The sequence below is a fragment of the Silene latifolia genome, chromosome 3 (genome assembly GCF_048544455.1).
Source record: "Silene latifolia isolate original U9 population chromosome 3, ASM4854445v1, whole genome shotgun sequence".
NCBI classification, from domain to species: Eukaryota; Viridiplantae; Streptophyta; class Magnoliopsida; order Caryophyllales; family Caryophyllaceae; genus Silene; species Silene latifolia.
In genome coordinates this window covers 63,164,022-63,184,442 of record NC_133528.1, presented here as the reverse complement: position 1 = coordinate 63,184,442, position 20,421 = coordinate 63,164,022, and the positions used below count along the sequence as shown (strand labels likewise).

The 20,421-nt window shown below is 35.6% G+C and overlaps 2 protein-coding genes across 2 annotated transcripts; one reads left to right on the top strand and one right to left on the bottom strand.

Annotated features, from left to right (window-relative positions):
• The first annotated feature begins 692 nt into the window (after positions 1–692).
• LOC141647684 (cell number regulator 8) lies at positions 693–2,683 on the top strand. Its single transcript, XM_074455974.1, has 3 exons — positions 693–1,210; positions 1,649–1,851; positions 2,215–2,683. Exons 1-3 carry the CDS (start codon positions 910–912, stop codon positions 2,449–2,451), a joined length of 741 nt encoding a protein of 246 aa, XP_074312075.1. The 5' UTR covers positions 693–909; the 3' UTR covers positions 2,452–2,683.
• A 2,247-nt stretch (positions 2,684–4,930) lies between these two features.
• LOC141649150 (uncharacterized) lies at positions 4,931–19,545 on the bottom strand. The gene is made up of 6 exons (XM_074457846.1): positions 19,400–19,545; positions 18,769–19,309; positions 7,543–8,554; positions 5,918–6,168; positions 5,517–5,836; positions 4,931–5,375 (listed from the first exon to the last, which is right to left on the bottom strand). Exons 1-6 carry the CDS (start codon positions 19,543–19,545, stop codon positions 4,931–4,933), a joined length of 2,715 nt encoding a protein of 904 aa, XP_074313947.1.
• Between the last annotated feature and the right edge of the window lie 876 nt (positions 19,546–20,421).

Below are 20,421 nucleotides of genomic sequence, written 5' to 3'. Positions count from 1 at the left end.
AAAACAATATTGTATTTGGACATGACGAGGATAACCCTATAGACCCATGCAAATTCTTATTTCGCCAATTTGCATCGTCCAAATATGCCTTCGATCGGTTTTCTTTATTTATCCCGTCACCAGGTATGGGAAAGAGGGAAGTTTTTATTCGCTGGCATCCACCACCACATGGGTGGGTTTTATTGAATACTGACGGAGCCTCTAAAGGTAATCCAGGTCCGGCGGAAAGTGGAGGTATTTTCAGAGATGAGACTGGTAACTTTATAGATGCTTACTTCTTTTCGAGTGGATATTGCTCTTCTATGAGGGCCGAGCTTTTAGCTTTGGTGACGGGTTTGGAAAGAGCTAAGCTACTACATTTCGATAAGATTCTAGAGCATATGGATAATTTACCATGCATACAGCTTGTGACCGAAGAGCAACTAGAGTAACAACCTTCGAGCATTGGTCAACAAGTGCAAAGCTCTTATATCTGATAGCAGTTGAAAAATTAAAATAGATCACACTTATAGAGAAGCAAACAAAGCGGCGGATTGGCTAGCAAATCGAGGCGTTATTTCATCTCTCGACATTAATGTTGTCAATTATCCACTTGTGGAATTACGTTCTATTTTGCGAGAAGATATTCTTGGGATAGCTATTACCCGTGTAATAGCTAATTAAAAATTTAAAACTTAATATCCCTGCTATTTGTCAACGTACAATAACCAGCTTGACTTAGTCCATTCAACTTGTTCGAACTTGATCGCACGTCGTCTGAGAGAAGATAGACTACCTCCCCCTAAGTTTCCTCGTGAAGAGTCTTCATTACGCGTCGCTACTTCATCATTATCTCTCTCTCATAAATAATTCTCATCTTCCCTTTCAACTCTTTAAAACAAAACCCAGATTGCCAATTCAACAACAACAATGGCCAACAACCACCACCCTGCAGAAGAAGAAGAAGAATCAAGCCCCCTTTTACCCACCGACAACACCCAAACACATGAACCCGAATCAAACCAAAAACAGGGAGCTCAATTCTCCGCTCCACCGTCGCCGCCTTCTAAACAACATCCTGTTCCTCCAATGACGGAGCCCCAAACCTATGGTTGGACTGCTGATGGTCTTGTGGTGGGTCAGCCTATCATGGGTCGGACCCCTTGGAGTTCCGGTTTCTTTTCCTGTCTTGGCCATCAGGATGCCTTCTTCAGCAGCGATCTTGAAGTTTGTCAGTCTTTTTTTTTCTTCTTCTCTTTCTATCTTTATTAAACTCACTTCCTTCAAATTATTTAATTAAAGTAATTGGTTTATGATTTTGTTTCATTTGGGGATTTATGTAGTCTTTGTTAATAAGTATGTTAATTAGATTCAAATTAATTAATTCATTGTGGGATGTGTTGGTTTAAATAAATCCAATAATTATCAGGAAAACCTTTGAAATCAATGAATTCTCTGTGATTGAAAGTGCATTGGATCATCCTTGTTCCTAAGCTAAAAACGGCTTGGCTTCCATAATTTGACACCAGATCAGCCCTTGGATTTCTTGTGTAGGATTAGGAGTGTCACAAAATTGTCGTGTTAATTCTTTGTTAGTTTGTTTATTGGTTGATTTTCATGCTAGTATTATTCTTTGCACCATCTCTTTTCTAACAATGATAGTAATCAGGTCTTCTTGGAAGTGTCGCTCCATGCGTGCTCTATGGAACTAATGCTGAGAGACTTGGATCAACCTCTGGGAGCTTTACCAGTCATTGCATGACATACACTGCCCTATACCTAATTGGAAATTCTTTCTTTGGATGGAACTGTTTGGCCCCGTGGTTTTCATATTCAACCCGTACTGCAATTCGTCGGAGTTTCAACCTTGAGGCAAGTTGCTCATTTCTTATTGTCTGATAGTAAAATTCTCATGTGAGCGCTTCTTCTATATGAGCATTTACATTTGGGGAGCTTTTGGCTTGGGGTGGTGTTATGTGGCTTTGTCCCACTCCTAGATTCCTTTGACAGAATTAAGGCCCTTAATTCCCTAATTTTTGGTTCAAAATTGTATTCCTAATTTTTGGAACCTTTTTTTTTTTTTTTTTTTTTTTTTTGTGGTCTGGTAACTTCAACTTCTTGTTCTCAACTGTCCTTTTACCTTTGAGGCTTTGATTCAAATAGTGACATCATCTTGTTATGTTGAGAAACAAAGTATTGTGACTGACTGTTGTCATTTTGGAAATTTACGAACAGGGAAGTTGCGAAGCTCTTACACGGCACTGTGGGTGCGGTGGAAGCTTTGTGGAGGATGATGTACAAAGGGAGCAGTGTGAAATGGCTTGTGATTTTGCTACCCATGTGTTCTGTCATCCGTGTTCTCTTTGCCAAGAAGGCCGAGAGATTCGTCGTAGGTTGCCACACCCAGGTTTCACTACTCAGCAAGTCGTGGTCATGATTCCACCTGGAGAGCAGTCCATGGGTCGTCATTAGTTGTCAATTCCCCTTCATTGGATTTGTGTCTATTACTCTGTATCTGATATCGACTTATATTGATAACTGCTATGTCTACTTGAATTGCCTATTTTGTGGATTGTAAATTTGGGACCAGCTGTACAGGGTACAGTTTATTGTGTGAGATTGTATTGTTGAATCCTTCTAGACGAGCAGCTAATTCATATGTAACGTTTTATACAATTGTTGTATGCAACTCGAGGGTTGAATATTTGTGAGCGGGTGTAATCACTTGTCATGGTGGAAACAGGATTTCGAATCCATGATAGCCAAAATTTGCAGTTCACAATTCGAAAAATAGACTATAATATTACTCTATTGTATAGTCAGTTCAAAATGTGAAAATTACAATTCACAAAATGGTGATCATGAAATGCAATCCTAGACTCATAATCAACAATCAATATTATTTCAATGCCCAAAGCCAAATGTCCGAACTAGTTACTGTGAATGGAGAAGCGTTCGAGACTTTAAAGTTGGTGATTACGGGTCAGGATCTGCGTTCAAAGTCTCAATCTGAGTCGTGATGTCAGCGTTCAAGACCAAGGTTTGGTGATTACTTTTTGTACTTTTGTTAATTCAACTGTAACTAGCTTAGAACCCGTGCAGTTGCACGGGAATATATAAAAAGGATTTTAGAAAAAAATAAATTTATAATGTGAAGTTATAAATGATTGGGAGAAAGGAGGTATTTGTAAAGATTTATATTATGTTACGTAGTCTCATCAAATAAATTCATATATACGATAAATTTTTGTAAAACAATCTTTCACAAATATTTGTGAAAAACATATGCAAATTAATAAAAATCTTTTAAAATAGTACTCTTACAAACTACATCAGTTTGAATGTATGATATCATATGCAAACGGGAGTTTACAATAGGGTTATTTCATGGGAATAATCCATCATATGCCTCATCTTCTCATATTAATTTATCCTTCTTTAATGTACACCTGCCAATATGAGTGGAAAAGTAAAAATTTGTACTTCTGTGAACTAAAGATTTACAGATGATTTTTTTAAAGCAATACATTATTACCCTTGTTTAGCCTTCAAAAATCTTAAAAATTTACAGAAGATTTTTCTTAAAGAAATACATCATTACCCTTGTTTAGCCTTCAAAAATCTTTCTTTATGATGGAATCAAGCAGCAGAAACTTTGTGGTTGTCAATTTGTCATACCCTCACATTTACATATACTATGCTAAATGAATTGTCACATTAAGTAAAGAGTTATAAGGCTAGTTATGACGATGGGTAATCAGTCCAGCCAGCCGTCACCTTCACCTTCCTATATGCCTTCCTTTTACAACTTGAACACTTGATCTGAGCTGCAAAATTAACAAACGAAAAAATAACATAAAAAAGATAAGGACTCGAGTGACTATATAATATGACCAATATCGACTGACCGACAAATCTAATACTCCGTCCAAAAATTAATTACTTTAAAATCAAAAACTTGATAAAAACAATGTCAACTTCCGACATGAACTATGATCAATCTAGATCATGATGAATAGTAGTTAGTTGTAAGAGAAGACGGAAGAGAGAGAGAGAGATTAAGAGAGATGAATAAAAGATTATATTATTAAGTTGTTATTAACAGAATACATGATATATTCCACATCCCCCCTCAAGATGGAACATCTTGGTACAATTTAAGGCTTAATTTGGCAACAAAGAAATGATGCTTCTGCTTTCCAAGAGCTTTAGTCATCAAGCCAGCCAATTGTAGACCACTTCTGACATGCTGAGTGTAAAGAAAACCTTCTAGTTGTTTGTCCCGAACAAAGTGGCAATCGATATTCAAGTGTTTGGTCCTTTCATGGAAAACGGGATTCAATGCAATGTGTTGTGCGGCTTTATTGTCACAATACAAAGGGATTAGCAGCTTGATTTCTACTCTGAGATCCTTGAGTAAACCTGCCAACCAGACCAACTCACTTGTAGTGTAGGACATGCTACGATACTCTGCTTCTGCAGAACTCTTGCTGACTGTCACCTGCTTCTTGGTCTTCCAAGAAACGAGAGAATTTCCAAGGAAAATGCAATAGCCACTTAACGACCTGCAGCTTGATGCACAGGAGCCCCAATCAGCATCACTGTAGGCTTGTAAACTCAGAGATGCTGTAGAGGGATAAAATAGTCCAGCATTTACTGTCCCCTTTAGATATTAAAGATGTTGTGCAGCTTGATAATGAGGCTCCCTTGGTTGACTGAGAAACTGGCTCAGATGTTGTACACTGTAAGCTATGTCAGATCTAGTTAAACTGAGGTAGAGGAGCCTGCCCACAAGCCTTCTGTAGACTTCAGGATCAGGAAGTGGATCACCTTGGTCAACAGCAAGCTTTAAACCCTTTTGCATAGGGAATGATGCAGCTTTGCAATCCTCAAACCCTGCATCTTTAATGATGTCCAGAACATATTTCCTCTGATTCAACATTATGCCAGTTTAATTTCTCCCAATCTCCAAGCCTAAGAAAAACCTCATTTCACTCAAGTCCTTAATGGTGAACTTAGAATGCAAGGCTACTTTTAAAGATTGTAAAGCCCCTAAATCATCACCAGTAAGGAGAATATCATCAACATAAACTAAAACCAAAGCCAACTTATGAGCCAAAGGATCTTGTTGTGTGAAAAGGGAGTAGTCCTGTTTAGACTGCACATAACCAAGTTGGATCAGAAATTTGGTCAGCTCTTGGTTCCATTGCCTTGATGCCTGTTTCAGGCCATACAAGGATCGTAGGAGCCTACAAACTTGACCTTCTCTAGCCTTAGTATAGCCCATGGGAGGCTTCATGTACACCTCTTCATCAAGATAGCCATGGAGAAATGCATTGTTAACATCTAACTGAAAAAGAGGCCACTTCCTTATAGCTGCAACTGCTAGTAAAGTCCTGATAGTAGTGAATTTTGCAACAGGAGAGAATGTATGCTTGTAATCTTTATCTTTTATTTGATTGAACCCTTTAGCCACAAGCCTTGCCTTGAACCTCTCCACAGTTCTATCAGCTTTGTGTTTAATCTTATACACCTACTTACTACCTATAGCCCTCTTATCCTTAGGTAGATCAGTTAACACCCAAGTATTATTCTTCTCAAGAGCCAACAATTCTTGTTCCATTGCAGCAATCCATCTTGAATCTTTACTATCTTGAGTGTAATAGCTAGGTTCAACTTCTTTGATGGCATTATATAAGGATGAAATATAGCTGGAATTAAAATTATCAAGCTGCTGAATGACAGCAGAATGCAAAGCTGAAGAAATGGGAGGACAATGATACCCAGATAGTATGAGGGATGTCTGTCTTTTCCTGCTGGATCTCCTGATATCAGGTGAACCTGGAGAAGATACAGACTGTACACAAATATCTCCAGTGCTAGATAGAGGGTTACTAGGTGTAGCTTAAGGAATAGAGTTATATTTAGCGGTACAAACTATATTATTAGTAGAATCTGTAGTATTATGTGAAAGAGTTGAGGGTGAATCCTTGATAATGTCGAGATCAGAAAGGAAATTAGCAGAGAATTGTTGAATATTATCAGTTTTAGAAGGAAAATAATGTTCATAAAACACTACATCTCTATTGATAAAAACATCTTGTGTCTCTAAATCAGAGTCTGTATCCTTTTTTAGCAGGAGGATATCCAATGAAGATGCACTTTCTTGCTTTGGGCAAGAATTTATCCCTGACAGTAACAGGTCTAGTAGCATAACATAGAGTCCTAAAAACTCTTAACTCATCATAAACTGGTTTACTGTGAAATAAGAGCTCATGAGGTGTTTGCCAATTCAGAACAGAAGATGGTAACTTGTTAATTAAATATGTAGCAGTAAGTAAGTAGTCCCCCCAAAATTTAATTGGTAGTTGGGCATGAAACCTAAGAGCTCTAGCTGTCTCTAATAGGTGTCTATGCTTCATTTCTACCCTACCATTTTGTTGAGGTCTACCAACAATGCTCCTTTGGTGAATAATACCCTTAGAAGCAAAATAGTCATGACACTGTGATTAAAAGAATTCAGTTCCATTGTCTTATCTTATTACTTTGATTCTAGCATTAAATTGTGTTTCTACCAGATTTATAAAACTAATAATTAGACTAGGAACTTGAGTCTTTTGCTGAAGTAAAAAAGTCCAGGTACTCCTTGAATAATCATCAAGTACAGTTAAGAAAGAGTGAGCACCAGTCCTATCAGGCTGTTTATATGGCCCCCATAAGTCCATATGAACAAGATCAAAGCATTTTTTAGCATGTGAAAGACAGGGGCGGAACCAGGAATTCAATCTACCTAGGGCTAAACTTTAAAATATACAAAATGCTATTTTAATTTCTTGAGTTTTGTAATACAAGAATACGAATGTACGATATAGACTTGGTAAATCGATACTTATGAAAAGGTTTTATGGATATTTATCATACATACAAGAGTACATTTTACGTATTAGTTTTGTAGTCTTTGAGCCAAATATAAACAGTTAATAATAAGTACAAGTTATTTTGAAAACATAATTAAATTCTAGAATAAGACGGTGTTACACCGTAAGACGGTCCATTTTTGAGTTGTCTTGGAACCGTCTTATAGTGTGAGACTGTCTTATACAAGAATTACTATTTTGATAATTATATGCTCCGTACAATTTTTATAATGGAGAAACTATGTAATAATATTTTTCATACGATAATTCACTTGTTGCCGTAAAATGTCTGATATTGATGGAAAACAAAAAAAAAAAAAAAAAAGAATAAATAGTTGTCAACAAGTGAAAGAAACAAAAATACAAACAAAATTATATGGAAGTAGTTGTGTGCAAAATAACTTCACTATGGAGATTTGAACCTGGGTGGATTGTGAGAAAACACAATAGAAAACCACCAAACTGCTATGTTACCACTGATTCTCTACTACTTCAAATTTTATATATTTTTTCTTTTCTCAGAAACTACTCGGACTATAGCCCTAGTAGCCTAGCCCTGATTCCGCCCCTGGTGAAAGACTTCTATGAAAAGGTAAGGAATGATGCTTAGCCAACACACAAGTTTCACAAAACATTTTATTAACACCTTGCAGCATAACAGGATTTACATGCTTCAGTTTCTCAACAGATGAATGTCCAAGCCTAGAATGAAAAAGAGCAACATTTATTTGCTGAGCAGCATCAGATGAACATAAGCTAGATGTATTACAAGGTTTTGAAATAACAGAAATCCTAAGTGTGTATAAATCTCCAGTTTTTTTACCAATTGCAATAGTAGTGTTACTTGAAGAGTCCTGAAACAAACAAGTATTGTTTGAGAAGGTAACAATTAGTTGAGATCTGGAAATTAACTTGCCAACAGATAAGAGATTAGGCTTAAAATCAGGGATAAGCAGAACATCATAGAGAACAATATGTTTGGTTAAGTATACTGTCCCAGTTCTATAAACTGGTTTTAAAGTGCCATCAGGTAAAGCTACAAACAATGGTTGTGGCAAATTAATAACATCATGTAAAATGGAGGCGTCTGAAGTTATGTGGTCAGAAGCTCCAGTGTCAATCACCCAATCCTTGTAAAATGAATAACCATAATTAACAATAGAACAAGGAGGAGAAATACCTGCAAAATGGCTAAAAGTCTGAGAATTGGGTTCACAAGATTGAGAAGAAGAAGCCTTGTCAGATAAAGCTTGAAAAACCTTACTCATTACAGAATCCACAATGCCTTGGACGAGACCAGGTGAAACCTGAGAAGCCTGAGAAACATCAGCACATGTTGAAGCCTTCTGATTATCTGGTAATGACACTCCAGGTTGATTGTAGCCAAAAGATGTGGGATAAAAAAGACCCCCATTCTGAGAAATAGGACCATAAACAGGTGCATACTCAGCATCCTGGTTAGGACAAGCTGCTGCAGTATGGGCAGGTTTGTGAGTTTCTGGGTTAACTGTTCCAGCAAAATTGGTAGCCTTCTTAGCTTTCTTAGCTTTCCAAGCCTTGAATTTGTAGCAATGTTCAATAATGTGTCCCTTAATCTCACAAAATAAGCAAGTTTGAAGTTGGAAACAATCTTCAGTCTTATGATTTGATTTACCACACTAAGCACAGGGTATACCTGAAGGAAAAGTAGATCTATATACTAACATATTCATATATGTTTTTGTTAATTTACTCATAAAATTAATGGTGATCTTATGCATGCAAACTTGTTAACAAAATAAAGAAGAAACATTCATTCTTACATTGGAAATTCGGTTTATATGGGCGCAAGAGAGATCACCTTTCTCTCTTGTTCTTGTGCTTTCCTTAGTGGAAGAACTAAGATCCAAGTGTAGGATCTCTCCCAAAGCTTAATACCCAAAGCACACTCTTAATTAAAATTAATATTATGAATACTAGTACAATATTAATTTATCATAAAATTGACCCAAAATATTATAAAACTCTTTAATATTTCGGTTTATGGGAGGAGGAAGAAGGAAGCTTTTTATCTCTCTAAAATTCTTATTTTTAGATGAATGAAGAATGAATAATACACTAACTATATTTTTAGTGTATATTAGGTAAAATAAGGTGAAAAACCAAAGTGGTTTTTCATCTCAAAAAACCGGGTGGAAGGGGGCATGGGAGGGAGCCAATGCATGCTTGAGTTGTTCTTCACAATGAGCATTAGGGTTGCATGGCTAGTTAAGTAGGTAATCATTATGTTTACCACTCACATTATAAACACAATATTATCCTTAATCCTCCTCTTAATTTCGGCACTTTCATAAAATGGAATCCATTTTATTTTTGTCAATTTGTCAATATGACACATGTCACATGTCACATAAAATTGTTATGTATTTTTAACATATTAAAAATCAACGTATTAATAAAAATACGTCATATACAAAAATCGACTTAGTAATTCATAATTACTTGTACCAAAATATTTTACCAATTATAAATCACAACAATTTGTATTTATAATAATTCATTCAAATTTAATTGTTTCCTTAAACAATAATTTCATCTGAGTAATGATACAATTCGATTACTCAAATTTATATCTCATTTTAATCAAATTTCAATGAGACACGTAAATATTACTTCCAAGATCGTCCGTTAATTTTAAATAATTTAATTGACTCGTAACGTTATACGATCAATTAAATGATCAATTAAGAGTGTTGCCCTATAGGTATGACCTAGGGGATCAATTGATCACCACCGTCGCACGACGAGAATGTCAAACTCTAGTCAACCAATCATTACCGATATGTGTGGACCAGTTGACAGTAAAAATATTACTTCCCAATTGTATTCTTTATAATGAGACTTAAACATGTGATCATCATGATCAACAGTCGTGATCGCATTATTGTCGGAGGACACATATTCCAACAATCTCCCACTTGTCCTCGACAAGTGTGCGTCACCAATTCTCTTGTCCTATTACTATCTCCCACTCAATGCAAGGTGTCCTTCAGGTCGTACTTGCAAGTGATCATATCGAGAGTGGTTTCCTCGATCTGGAGAATAACTGATTGACCGGATTTATCCACCATGGATACATTCCGAGCGTGGCCACGCATTTCCAGTTCATTACTCCTCGAGTGGCCCTGAGATATTGTTATAACCCTGACTAGGGGTGGAAAATTCCTATCGCACTCATTCCCTTCAACTAGCCACAGCCATCATAACCCAAAATATGCTCATTTGACCCCATTTACGAAGGTCGTAGTAACACAAATCAAAGTTAATCTGAAACTGTGCCATCTTAGGCGAATAGTCTTTAGTCAAAAGAATCGACTCATTTGAATACTATAGCAGCTCTTGCCACGACCAGACTATATAAATTTGCCAGAACTCTATAAGCGGTCATAAGGCCCGACAAAATGTTCCTATCAGTCTGCCTATGTGATCGACTAGTCATTCTCATATGACTCTATGGCACTTAAACTTGCCATCAATCGCATCACACTCTAGTCACTTCAAGACGTCACCTCATGTAAGTAACTATGGGCAAATACAATGCTAATCCGTTGTTCACTTAAGCGGGGTTCAATTGTCTTTACAACCCGTTGGATGTAACAAAGTATAAAGTGAGTTAATAATAACTCAAACGACAAATGTCGACATCACACTCGGGTAGTCAATACCATATTACAACCTTGTGATGCATATCGTAAGTGTAAACACTTATTGATTGCAATAGAAGTTTAACATGCCATGTGTCCATGTGTTCAAACTTCTTATACTTGCATTTTCCTTTACATTCATGTTCTCTCTCATAGCATGAACCTTACCAAGTACACATCAAGGTTCCCGACCTTGGTTTTGGTTCTTTATCTTGAAAGAACTTCCTTATCGATTATCACATAACGAATGAATTTGTGGTGAATGATATAACTTGTACTGATCAAGTACTCCATCCACACACAATGCACTAGGTATATGTTTTGTAGAATCTTGCAACAATTGTCAAGATGATTAGTCTAGCACTTCTCACAAGTCCTAGCATATTAGGAAAGATTAGTTTTGAGCATCTTCTTGTTCAACTAAGTATCTTTCCAAAACTTCTTATTTCTCTTTCTAGCTTGAAAGGTTTAGGATTCTCATAAATCCTTACATGTGCTCGGATTTTCATTAATATGTGCAACCTCTTGTCACATAACAGAGCATTCTGTCAAACATCGAAATTGCTCATCGAATTCTTCTCGAGAATTCATGACGTTTCTTCCATGGCTTACCAATGATTCATCATGCTCTTATGCATACGATTCATAATTGGACGTGTGCATGATTATTCTAATGGCGGAAACATTAGTAACTTTTAATCATGTCATCAACTATATTTAGGTTCAAGGAACGACCATGACTGCTAATGGCAATTCCATTTCATTTAGATGAATAACCTATGTTTCTTGTTGATTCGATGTGTATTTCTCAATACTTATCCAACATCTCGTCATTCTTCAATGAGTGATGAGTTTAAACGTTTATCAGATGATTACTCCCACTAAATTCCATGTCTTCACATGATAATTTCTAACTCCCACTGGATTTCACATGTTTCGAAATTTACTTCTTAATTGAAACATTTCAAGAATTGGAATATAAATTGCATTGTCAAGTTATTAAGATAAAACCATATATGTTCCCATCATATCCATTCAAAATACTTATTTTGAAGTGGTCTTTATCTTAACCTTATTAAAAGAGATTTTAATCTCTAACTCACACATGTCATAATGATGTGTAGCAATGTCATTATTGAAATATAAATAATATCTAGGGTACGTCCTTCGAAATATCCTTTTCAGAAGGAGGTTTAACCAATTCATTTTCATAATGAGGTTAAGTAATGACATCTGCGTGGTTAAAACTTGGCTATTGAAGATATCGGTATATCAATCCTTGCAACTCGTTTATAACTAGTATGTTATTTTGATTCATTTAGGCTCTTAAGTAAATCTCAAGGTTGAAACTATTGGTCAAAATTTTCATAAACTTAGTCAAAACTCTTGTTAAGACTTTACATTAGTCATTTTGTTCCAAAACTTTCTTTTGGTCTCCTCGTGTAGTTATCTTGAGAACATACTCTTATGATTACTTCACTTGGTCTCTTTAGTCATATAGAACTTACTTGAGACCATAGATCTCATCTATTGGGTATACTATATAAATAGATATACCTTTATTCAAATCATCCTCTCTTGCGTAGATCTCATTTACACAATCTTATCTTGGTGTGAGTTGTGTCCTCATTTTTCTCCCACTCTATCTTTAGAATAAATACACTAGAGATTCAAAGATAGCATATGAGATACAAATAATGATTTTTGAAGTATAAGGAGAACTATCTCATAGGTTGACTAATAGTATTAGATTTCGTAAGTGTACTTGGTGATTGACATTCCTTTAAGAAAGTTCATAGACTCAAAATCACTTTATAAATGATCATACACAAGCCTTAAGCATGTGGACATATAATGAATCCCGTCATTATAGTTGTCTATTAGATCACTTTAAGTGAATAATCATATGTTTCTAAGAGCAAGCATTTAAATACGAATTTTAGAACAAAGGATGAAGTGATAAAACGGGTGACTTGGGTTGCAAACCAAGCCACCATTATCCAAAATACAACCAATTATCCAAAATACCTTTCCATGTCGAACACGGAAACTTAAAGGTTCTAAAATTCAAAACATGAATAAAATAAGACAATAAAAAGCAAAGCTCCATGAAAGCTATTGTAATACTACGTATTTATGAGTCTCGGGGTACTCTATCGAGTAGGCCTTACTCTGTCGAGTAAGGGTGGGTTGCAGTTTAAAATAGTTTCTGACCTGTTGGGTACTCGATCGAGTAACTTAGATACTCGATCGAGTAGGGGGGCACTCGATCGAGTATGTCAGTTACTCGATCGAGTAGCCGGTTTACGGGGAATGATTTGACGGGTTTTGCTAATAACGCGAGTTTGATATAAAAGGTTTCCGTCAGTTTATTCAATCACTTTTAACCTTTCTAAACCCTTCAAAAGAAAAAGGAGTTACGTAGTTCTCTCTCGTCGCGTTGTTGGCAAATCCCCAAGGCTAGGAGTGTCGGATCATCTTGTTCTTTGCATCATAGTGTTCCTTGCGTCAAGGGTAAGATCTACATACCAATTTTATACTGTTTCTTTGAGTTTGTTTAAAACCCTAATTGGGTAGATTTGGGGGTTTTGGGAGGGTTATGTTGATTAGGTGATAATTGTATGATTATGTGTATAGGAGAAGGGTTCGTAGAGGAAAGGTTTTGAGACAGTTGCTAGATCGTCTGATGTTTGTGCTGCTTTCCAGGTAGGGTTTCCCTACTCAGTATTAATTACATAATGTGTGGTGATTGTGCTGTAGTTAGTGATTGTTGATTGATTCAGACGGTTGTGATTGTAAATTGTTGATTGATTCAGACGGTTGTGATTGTATATTGTTGATTGATTCAGACGGTTGTTGATTGATTGTTGTTGATGGATGTGATTGTTTGTCTCTGGTTCTCGAGATGCGTTCTCGGCTGAGTGGAGTCACTTGCGGGAGTGGCTTCACGCCCTAGTTTCGCCCTCCGTGGAACCCGCCACGGGAGGGGATGTGCACATTAATGGGACAGGGTTATCGCTCGGTATGATGAGCGGGGCTTAGGTGGGAACGGCTGCGGTCCCCCACTGGCAGGGCTGGTCCAGTGGACAGTCGGTGACGGAGATTGATTGGAGTGGGTGTGATTGTGTGTGTGACTGTTTGAGCTATGTTGTTTGTTGTGTTGTTGGATCATATAAATTGTGTGATTAGTACTGACCCCGTTTAAATGTTTTAAAAAACTGTGGTGATCCATTCGGGGTTGGTGAGCAGTTATCGAGCAGGTATGAGACGATGCGTATGGGATAGCTGGGATGAGTCACCACGTTGCAGTTTAGAAGTCTTCCGCTGTGTCTGACGCTTTATAGTTTTTTGATAGTAGATAGTTTTGAGATCTTGTATTTCTTTTTATCAGTTTTGGTTTGAACATGTAATCACTTAAACTATAATTACTTTTAAAGTACGTTTCTTTATTGTCTTATGATATTCATTACCTCGGGCAACCGAGATGGTAGTATCCTTATACCTGAGTGGTCCTGGTAAGGCACTTGGAGTATGGGGGTGTTACAGCTATTCCTAGTTTTTTGATGGTTTCTCATGCTTGCTTTTCCTTTCCCTTGTCTTTACTTGGTGGATGCCCTATTTACAATAAAAAGGGAGATACATTATCACAACTTTGTATCACAATACCATAGTTGAATTAGAAACATAAAAGAAGGTAGAGTCATTTACCTACTGGAGTAATCTTTCCAGCCTTAATATCACCAAGGTATTTGGAACAATTTCTTTTCCAATGTCCCATACCATTACAATAATGACATTTATCAAGAGCACCCTTCTTGATTTTTGAAGTGCTAGCATCATTAGCCTTAGCTTTGGTGAAAGTGGGAGCTTGCTTCTTACCCTTCCTCCCATTCTTCTTGAACTTCCCCTTACTCTTAGTGCTTATGTTAAGCACATCTTTTGGTGGGTTCACATTTAACTCCTTGTCCCTCTCGGCTTGCACAAGTAACTTGTGCAATTCTTCAAGAGACACATCCCTATCTTGCATGTTAAAATTCACCCGGAATTGAACATACGCTTTGATTTTGGACAAGGAGTGTAGAATCCTATCTACAATGAGTTCTTTGGGGATTTCAACCTTTTGAATTTTCAAGGTCTCGACAAGCTCCATAAGTTTGAGCACATGAGGGCTAACCTTTTGGCCCTCTTTGAAGTCGAGATCAAAGAATGCCGCGGCCGCCTCATATTGGACGATCCGCGGAGTTTGTGAAAACATTGTCACAAGCTTGGAGTAAATCTCATTAGCGTTACCCATTTTAAAGGCTCTCCTTTGGAGATCCGCCTCCATTGCAAATATCAAGACGTTTTTCATTGCGGCGGACTCCTTTTGGTAAGCCTCATATGCTTCCCTAGTGGCGGCGGTCGACCTAGTAGTAGGTTCGGGTGGAGAGGCCTCGGTAAGGTAACGAAGCTTGTCGTCACCTTGGGCGGCTAATTTGAGTTGGGCATCCCAATCGGAGAAATTTGACCCATTCTTTTCAAGTTTACATCGATCCATGAAGGATCGGAGCCATGATGAATTAGCGAGAGGCGTGGCGTTAGGGGTTGGTGTTGCCATTTGTTATGAGAAAAAGAAGTGGTCTACAAAACAAAATAGAAGGAGTAAAACAAATGTCGTTTTAATAATAATACTCGTAAAAATTTATAATTTAAACAAGTTTTATGCATTTTTCTAGTGACCTCTACCCAACTAGATAAATGATTCCAAGACCCAAATTCATATCGACTTAGGCACGGTATGGCCGATGAAACCCTTATCAATATAACTCGGTGGATTAACGTTTTAATCGATTCTACTTTTAGAACTCTTAGTCGATAAAATTTCTCTAATAATTATCTATAGCCCGGAACACATGCAACTACGGTCACGAATACTTCCGTTGAGCTCAATCCAAATTTCGAATAAATGTGTCCATGATCCAAATCCACATCAACTTGGGCACGGTATGGCCGATGAAACCCTCATTAACATGAACTCGGTGGATAAACATTCATCACCCACTTCCCCTACGTAGCAAGGTTTGTACCCCGGTAGGGCCGAGTGCACTCCCTCGCGAAATAGGTTTTCATGTTTCTACTATTTGGTAAGGCTATGTCTCAATTAATTGTTTTAGCGAGAGGTCATGTCAATTTATTATCTATCACGTTTTAAGTGAACTAAAACGGTGAACTACGATAATTCTAATTGACACGGTCGATAAACTCGATGAAAGAAGATGCATGTTTTAGTTATGGCGATTTAGCGATGCATGCGACATATAAATAAAATGCAAACATAAAATAAATCCTAGTATGGCCTTCCTAAAATAGAAAAACTATTTAACTATTCCATATTCGAAAACCAACTCCATTGGTCCCTAGAACTTCGGTTGTGGCACGCATCTCGAAGTAACACCGTTTTTATGTATCGCCATCTTGAAGAAATCCGTCTTGGGGAACTCCAAGATAAATTAAATTACATAGCAAATTACATAATTTCCTATTATACATTTGTAAATAAAATAAAATAAATCTATTAAATTACAAAACGGTGATACGAGATCACAATAAATTACAACCGAATCGATATTCCCATACATTTCGGGTAATACCAATTAAAAACTAAGGCCATACTAAGTAAAATTACATAAAATAAAATTACATAAAATAAAATTATGACAATCATAAAGAAAATGCAGCATTATAATATGTATGAACATGCCCAATTTTATGCTAAATCGCCTTTAAGTAGCCAATATCGTATATTACTCGGTTTTTACGGATTTGCGTGATTTCAACATTTATAATCACAAAATTACATAAATTCATATTTATGCATAAGTTAATTAACCTAACCTCTTAGGACTCAAAATTTAGTCTTCACTAATTATTTGACCATAATTAACTCATATTTCTAAAATTTGTTCATTAATGGACTTAAAATTATAAAAATAAGCTATAAACTTCAAATAAATCACAAAATTTCAAATAAATTTGAAATTTGAAATTTAAACTCATGAACATTCTGGAAAAATACCATGACACTCATAATGTTCAAAAACTTAGGTTAAAAATTTCGAAATTTATCCGGAAAAACAATGTTGCGGTTTATCGGTTTTAACTAAATAATCATAAAAACATGAGAAAAATTATATTCACCAACTTTTCAATTTTAGATCTGAAAAAGATAATAAAATGCAACATTGGACGTTTTTCCTTACTCATGGAGTATGTTTTATTAATATTTCACTAATTAAGTCACTATTCATGCCATTTTTCTTCAAAAATCCATAAATCATGCAAAAAGACTTCAATATAGCCTATTATTTTACACACATCTTGTAAAATTGCATGTGACACATACTAAATTTCTATGACCAGATTCAAAATTTATCTCATATTAACCTATTTTTCACCTAAAATCGATTTTAATAATGAAAAATCCATTTTTCGAGCATAAGAAGTCCAAAAATTATGAAAATTTATAGGTCATCTCAAAATAATATATGTGACAACATATCCAAAAATCACTGGAAAATTCCAAGTATAGCTATTTTTAGTCCGAAAATGACATTTTATTCATAAAATCATATTTTTAATGTCATTATTATGTAATATGAACAATAAAAATCCATAAAATAACCAAAATATCCTAAAAACATTGTAGGACCAGAAATTTTAACATGCATAAATTTTAATTTCGTGATATATCATAATAACACAAATTATACAAGTTTTATATGTTAATCTTTATAACTCGGAAAAACTTTTAACCGATTTGCATGCAAACAACCATGGCTCATGATACCGATTGAAGGAAAAGTAGATCTATATACTAACATATTCATATATGTTTTTGTTAATTTACTCATAAAATTAATGGTGATCTTATGCATGCAAACTTGTTAACAAAATAAAGAAGAAACATTCATTCTTACATTGGAAATTCGGTTTATATGGGCACAAGAGAGATCACCTTTCTCTCTTATTCTTGTGCTTTCCTTAGTGGAAGAACTAAGATCCAAGTGTAGGATCTCTCCCAAAGCTTAATACCCAAAGCACACTCTTAATTAAAATTAATATTATGAATACTAGTACAATATTAATTTATCATAAAATTGACCCAAAATATTATAAAACTCTTTAATATTTCGGTTTATGGGAGGAGGAAGAAGGAAGCTTTTTATCTCTCTAAAATTCTTATTTTTAGATGAATGAAGAATGAATAATACACTAACTATATTTTTAGTGTATATTAGGTAAAATAAGGTGAAAAACCAAAGTGGTTTTTCATCTCAAAAAACCGGGTGGAAGGGGGCATGGGAGGGAGCCAATGCATGCTTGAGTTGTTCTTCACAATGAGCATTAGGGTTGCATGGCTAGTTAAGTAGGTAATCATTATGTTTACCACTCACATTATAAACACAATATTATCCTTAATCCTCCTCTTAATTTCGGCACTTTCATAAAATGGAATCCATTTTATTTTTGTCAATTTGTCAATATGACACATGTCACATGTCACATAAAATTGTTATGTATTTTTAACATATTAAAAATCAACGTATTAATAAAAATACGTCATATACAAAAATCGACTTAGTAATTCATAATTACTTGTACCAAAATATTTTACCTATTATAAATCACAACAATTTGTATTTATAATAATTCATTCAAATTTAATTGTTTCCTTAAACAATAATTTCATCTGAGTAATGATACAATTCGATTACTCAGATCGTATCTCATTTTAATCAAATTTCAATGAGACACGTAAATATTACTTCCAAGATCGTCCGTCAATTTTAAATAATTTAATTGACTCGTAACGTTATACGATCAATTAAATGATCAATTAAGAGTGTTGCCCTATAGGTATGACCTAGGGGATCAATTGATCACCACCGTCGCACGACAGTAATGTCAAACTCTAGTCAGCCAATCATTACCGATATGTATGGACCAGTTGACAGTAAAAATATTACTTCCCAATTGTATTCTTTATAATGAGACTTAAACATGTGATCATCATGATCAACAGTCGTGATCGCATTATTGTCGGAGGACACATATTCCAACAATACCAGACTGACCAAGAACATTAGGTTGATCAGAATTGTCCTTAGAACGCTTGCCTTTAGTATTGTCCTCGGTAGGTTTATGATTACCAAATCTTTTCTTAGCACATAAGCAACACTCTCAAGAACAGCAGAATTATTATTATCATTAATGGATTTTTGCCTTTCAATCTTTTGCAAAATTCCTAAAGCTCGGTTTATGGGAGGAAGGGGTTCCATAGACAACAAAGATGATTGAACTTGTTCATAACCACCATGTAATCCCATCAACAACTGAATTAATTTTGATTGGGTTTCCCTTTCCACCAACCGTTTGAGCATATTGCAAGTACATTTAGCCATAACCCCACAACTACATTGAGGCACAGGATCCATGTGGTCTATGTTCTCCCATAGTCCCTTGATTTTACCATAATAGTCCAACAAAGAAGCGTTTTCTTGTTTAATATTTACAAGTTCTTTCTTTAACTCATATAATTCTAGCACATTTAACTGACCAAATCGCTCAACCAATTCAGACCAAAGATGCTTAGATGACTGAGCATACTGAAAATTATCTTGCAAGCTTTTAATCATAGAATTCTTTATCCAACGAGAAACAAGTATATCACAACGAATCCAAGCATTATACCTTTTATCAGATTTGTCAGGAAGAGAGCATTCTCCAGAAATAAAACCAATTTTGTTCTTGGAAAGAAGCGCCTCGATTATGTCTCGCTACCATTGACGAAAATTGGAACCATCAAACAGAGTTTCTGACAACTTCAACCCAGGTTGATCAGCTGGAGATAGGAAAAACGGATCATCGAGAGGAGAATACAAAGAATCTTGAGTAGTTGATTGAGAATTTGTATCAGGTTGCGACATGATTGTGTGTTTTTGATATGAATAGAAGAAATTTATGAGAAAAATTCAAAGATTTAACAATGAATATGTTTGATAATTTGTGAGGAAGCGATTAATTGGATCTAAACCACTGATACCATATGAACTATGATCAATCTAGATCATGATGAATAATAGTTAGTTGTAAGAGAAGACGGAAGAGAGAGAGAGAGATTAAGAGAGATGAATGAAAGATTATACCTATTAAGTTGTTATTAACAGAATACATGATATGGGTATATATATAGGTAGTTAAGTCGGTTATTCTAACAACCTCTTATTCTAACTGCCTATATTCCACATCCGATATGCCAAAAAGGTGCAGATGGTTATTGTCCATGGTGAAGGCATAATATGGGGTAGACATAGGCGGTGAAGATAATGGTGAACGAAGAATATAAAGAGTTATGCTAAATATACAATTACACACTCAAAGACGACGGAAAAAATGCATTAACAATAATATTTTGTACATATATTAACAATATTGCACATACATCTTACTATATATAGACTACAAAATCTAACTTTGGAAACCAATGACATGATCCTACACTTAAGAGAAAGGCCAAAACTCTTATTATCAAGGCTTAGAATCCCGAGTTAAATAGTGTGGAGTAGGTTCAGTACTCCAGTAGTCCAGTTTAAGGACTAACTAGCTTAAAACCCGTGAATTTCACGGACTGTTTTATATTCAAATAATTACCTTCAAGCTAATATTCCGTATATAGGGTGCTCATGTGAGTATGTTGTTGCCTTGTATTGTGGCTACAAAATGTTTGTATGATGCCGTGTTTATTTCTCATCAATATAATTTTTTACAATCCACCAAAAAACACTCCGTATATATTTTTAATA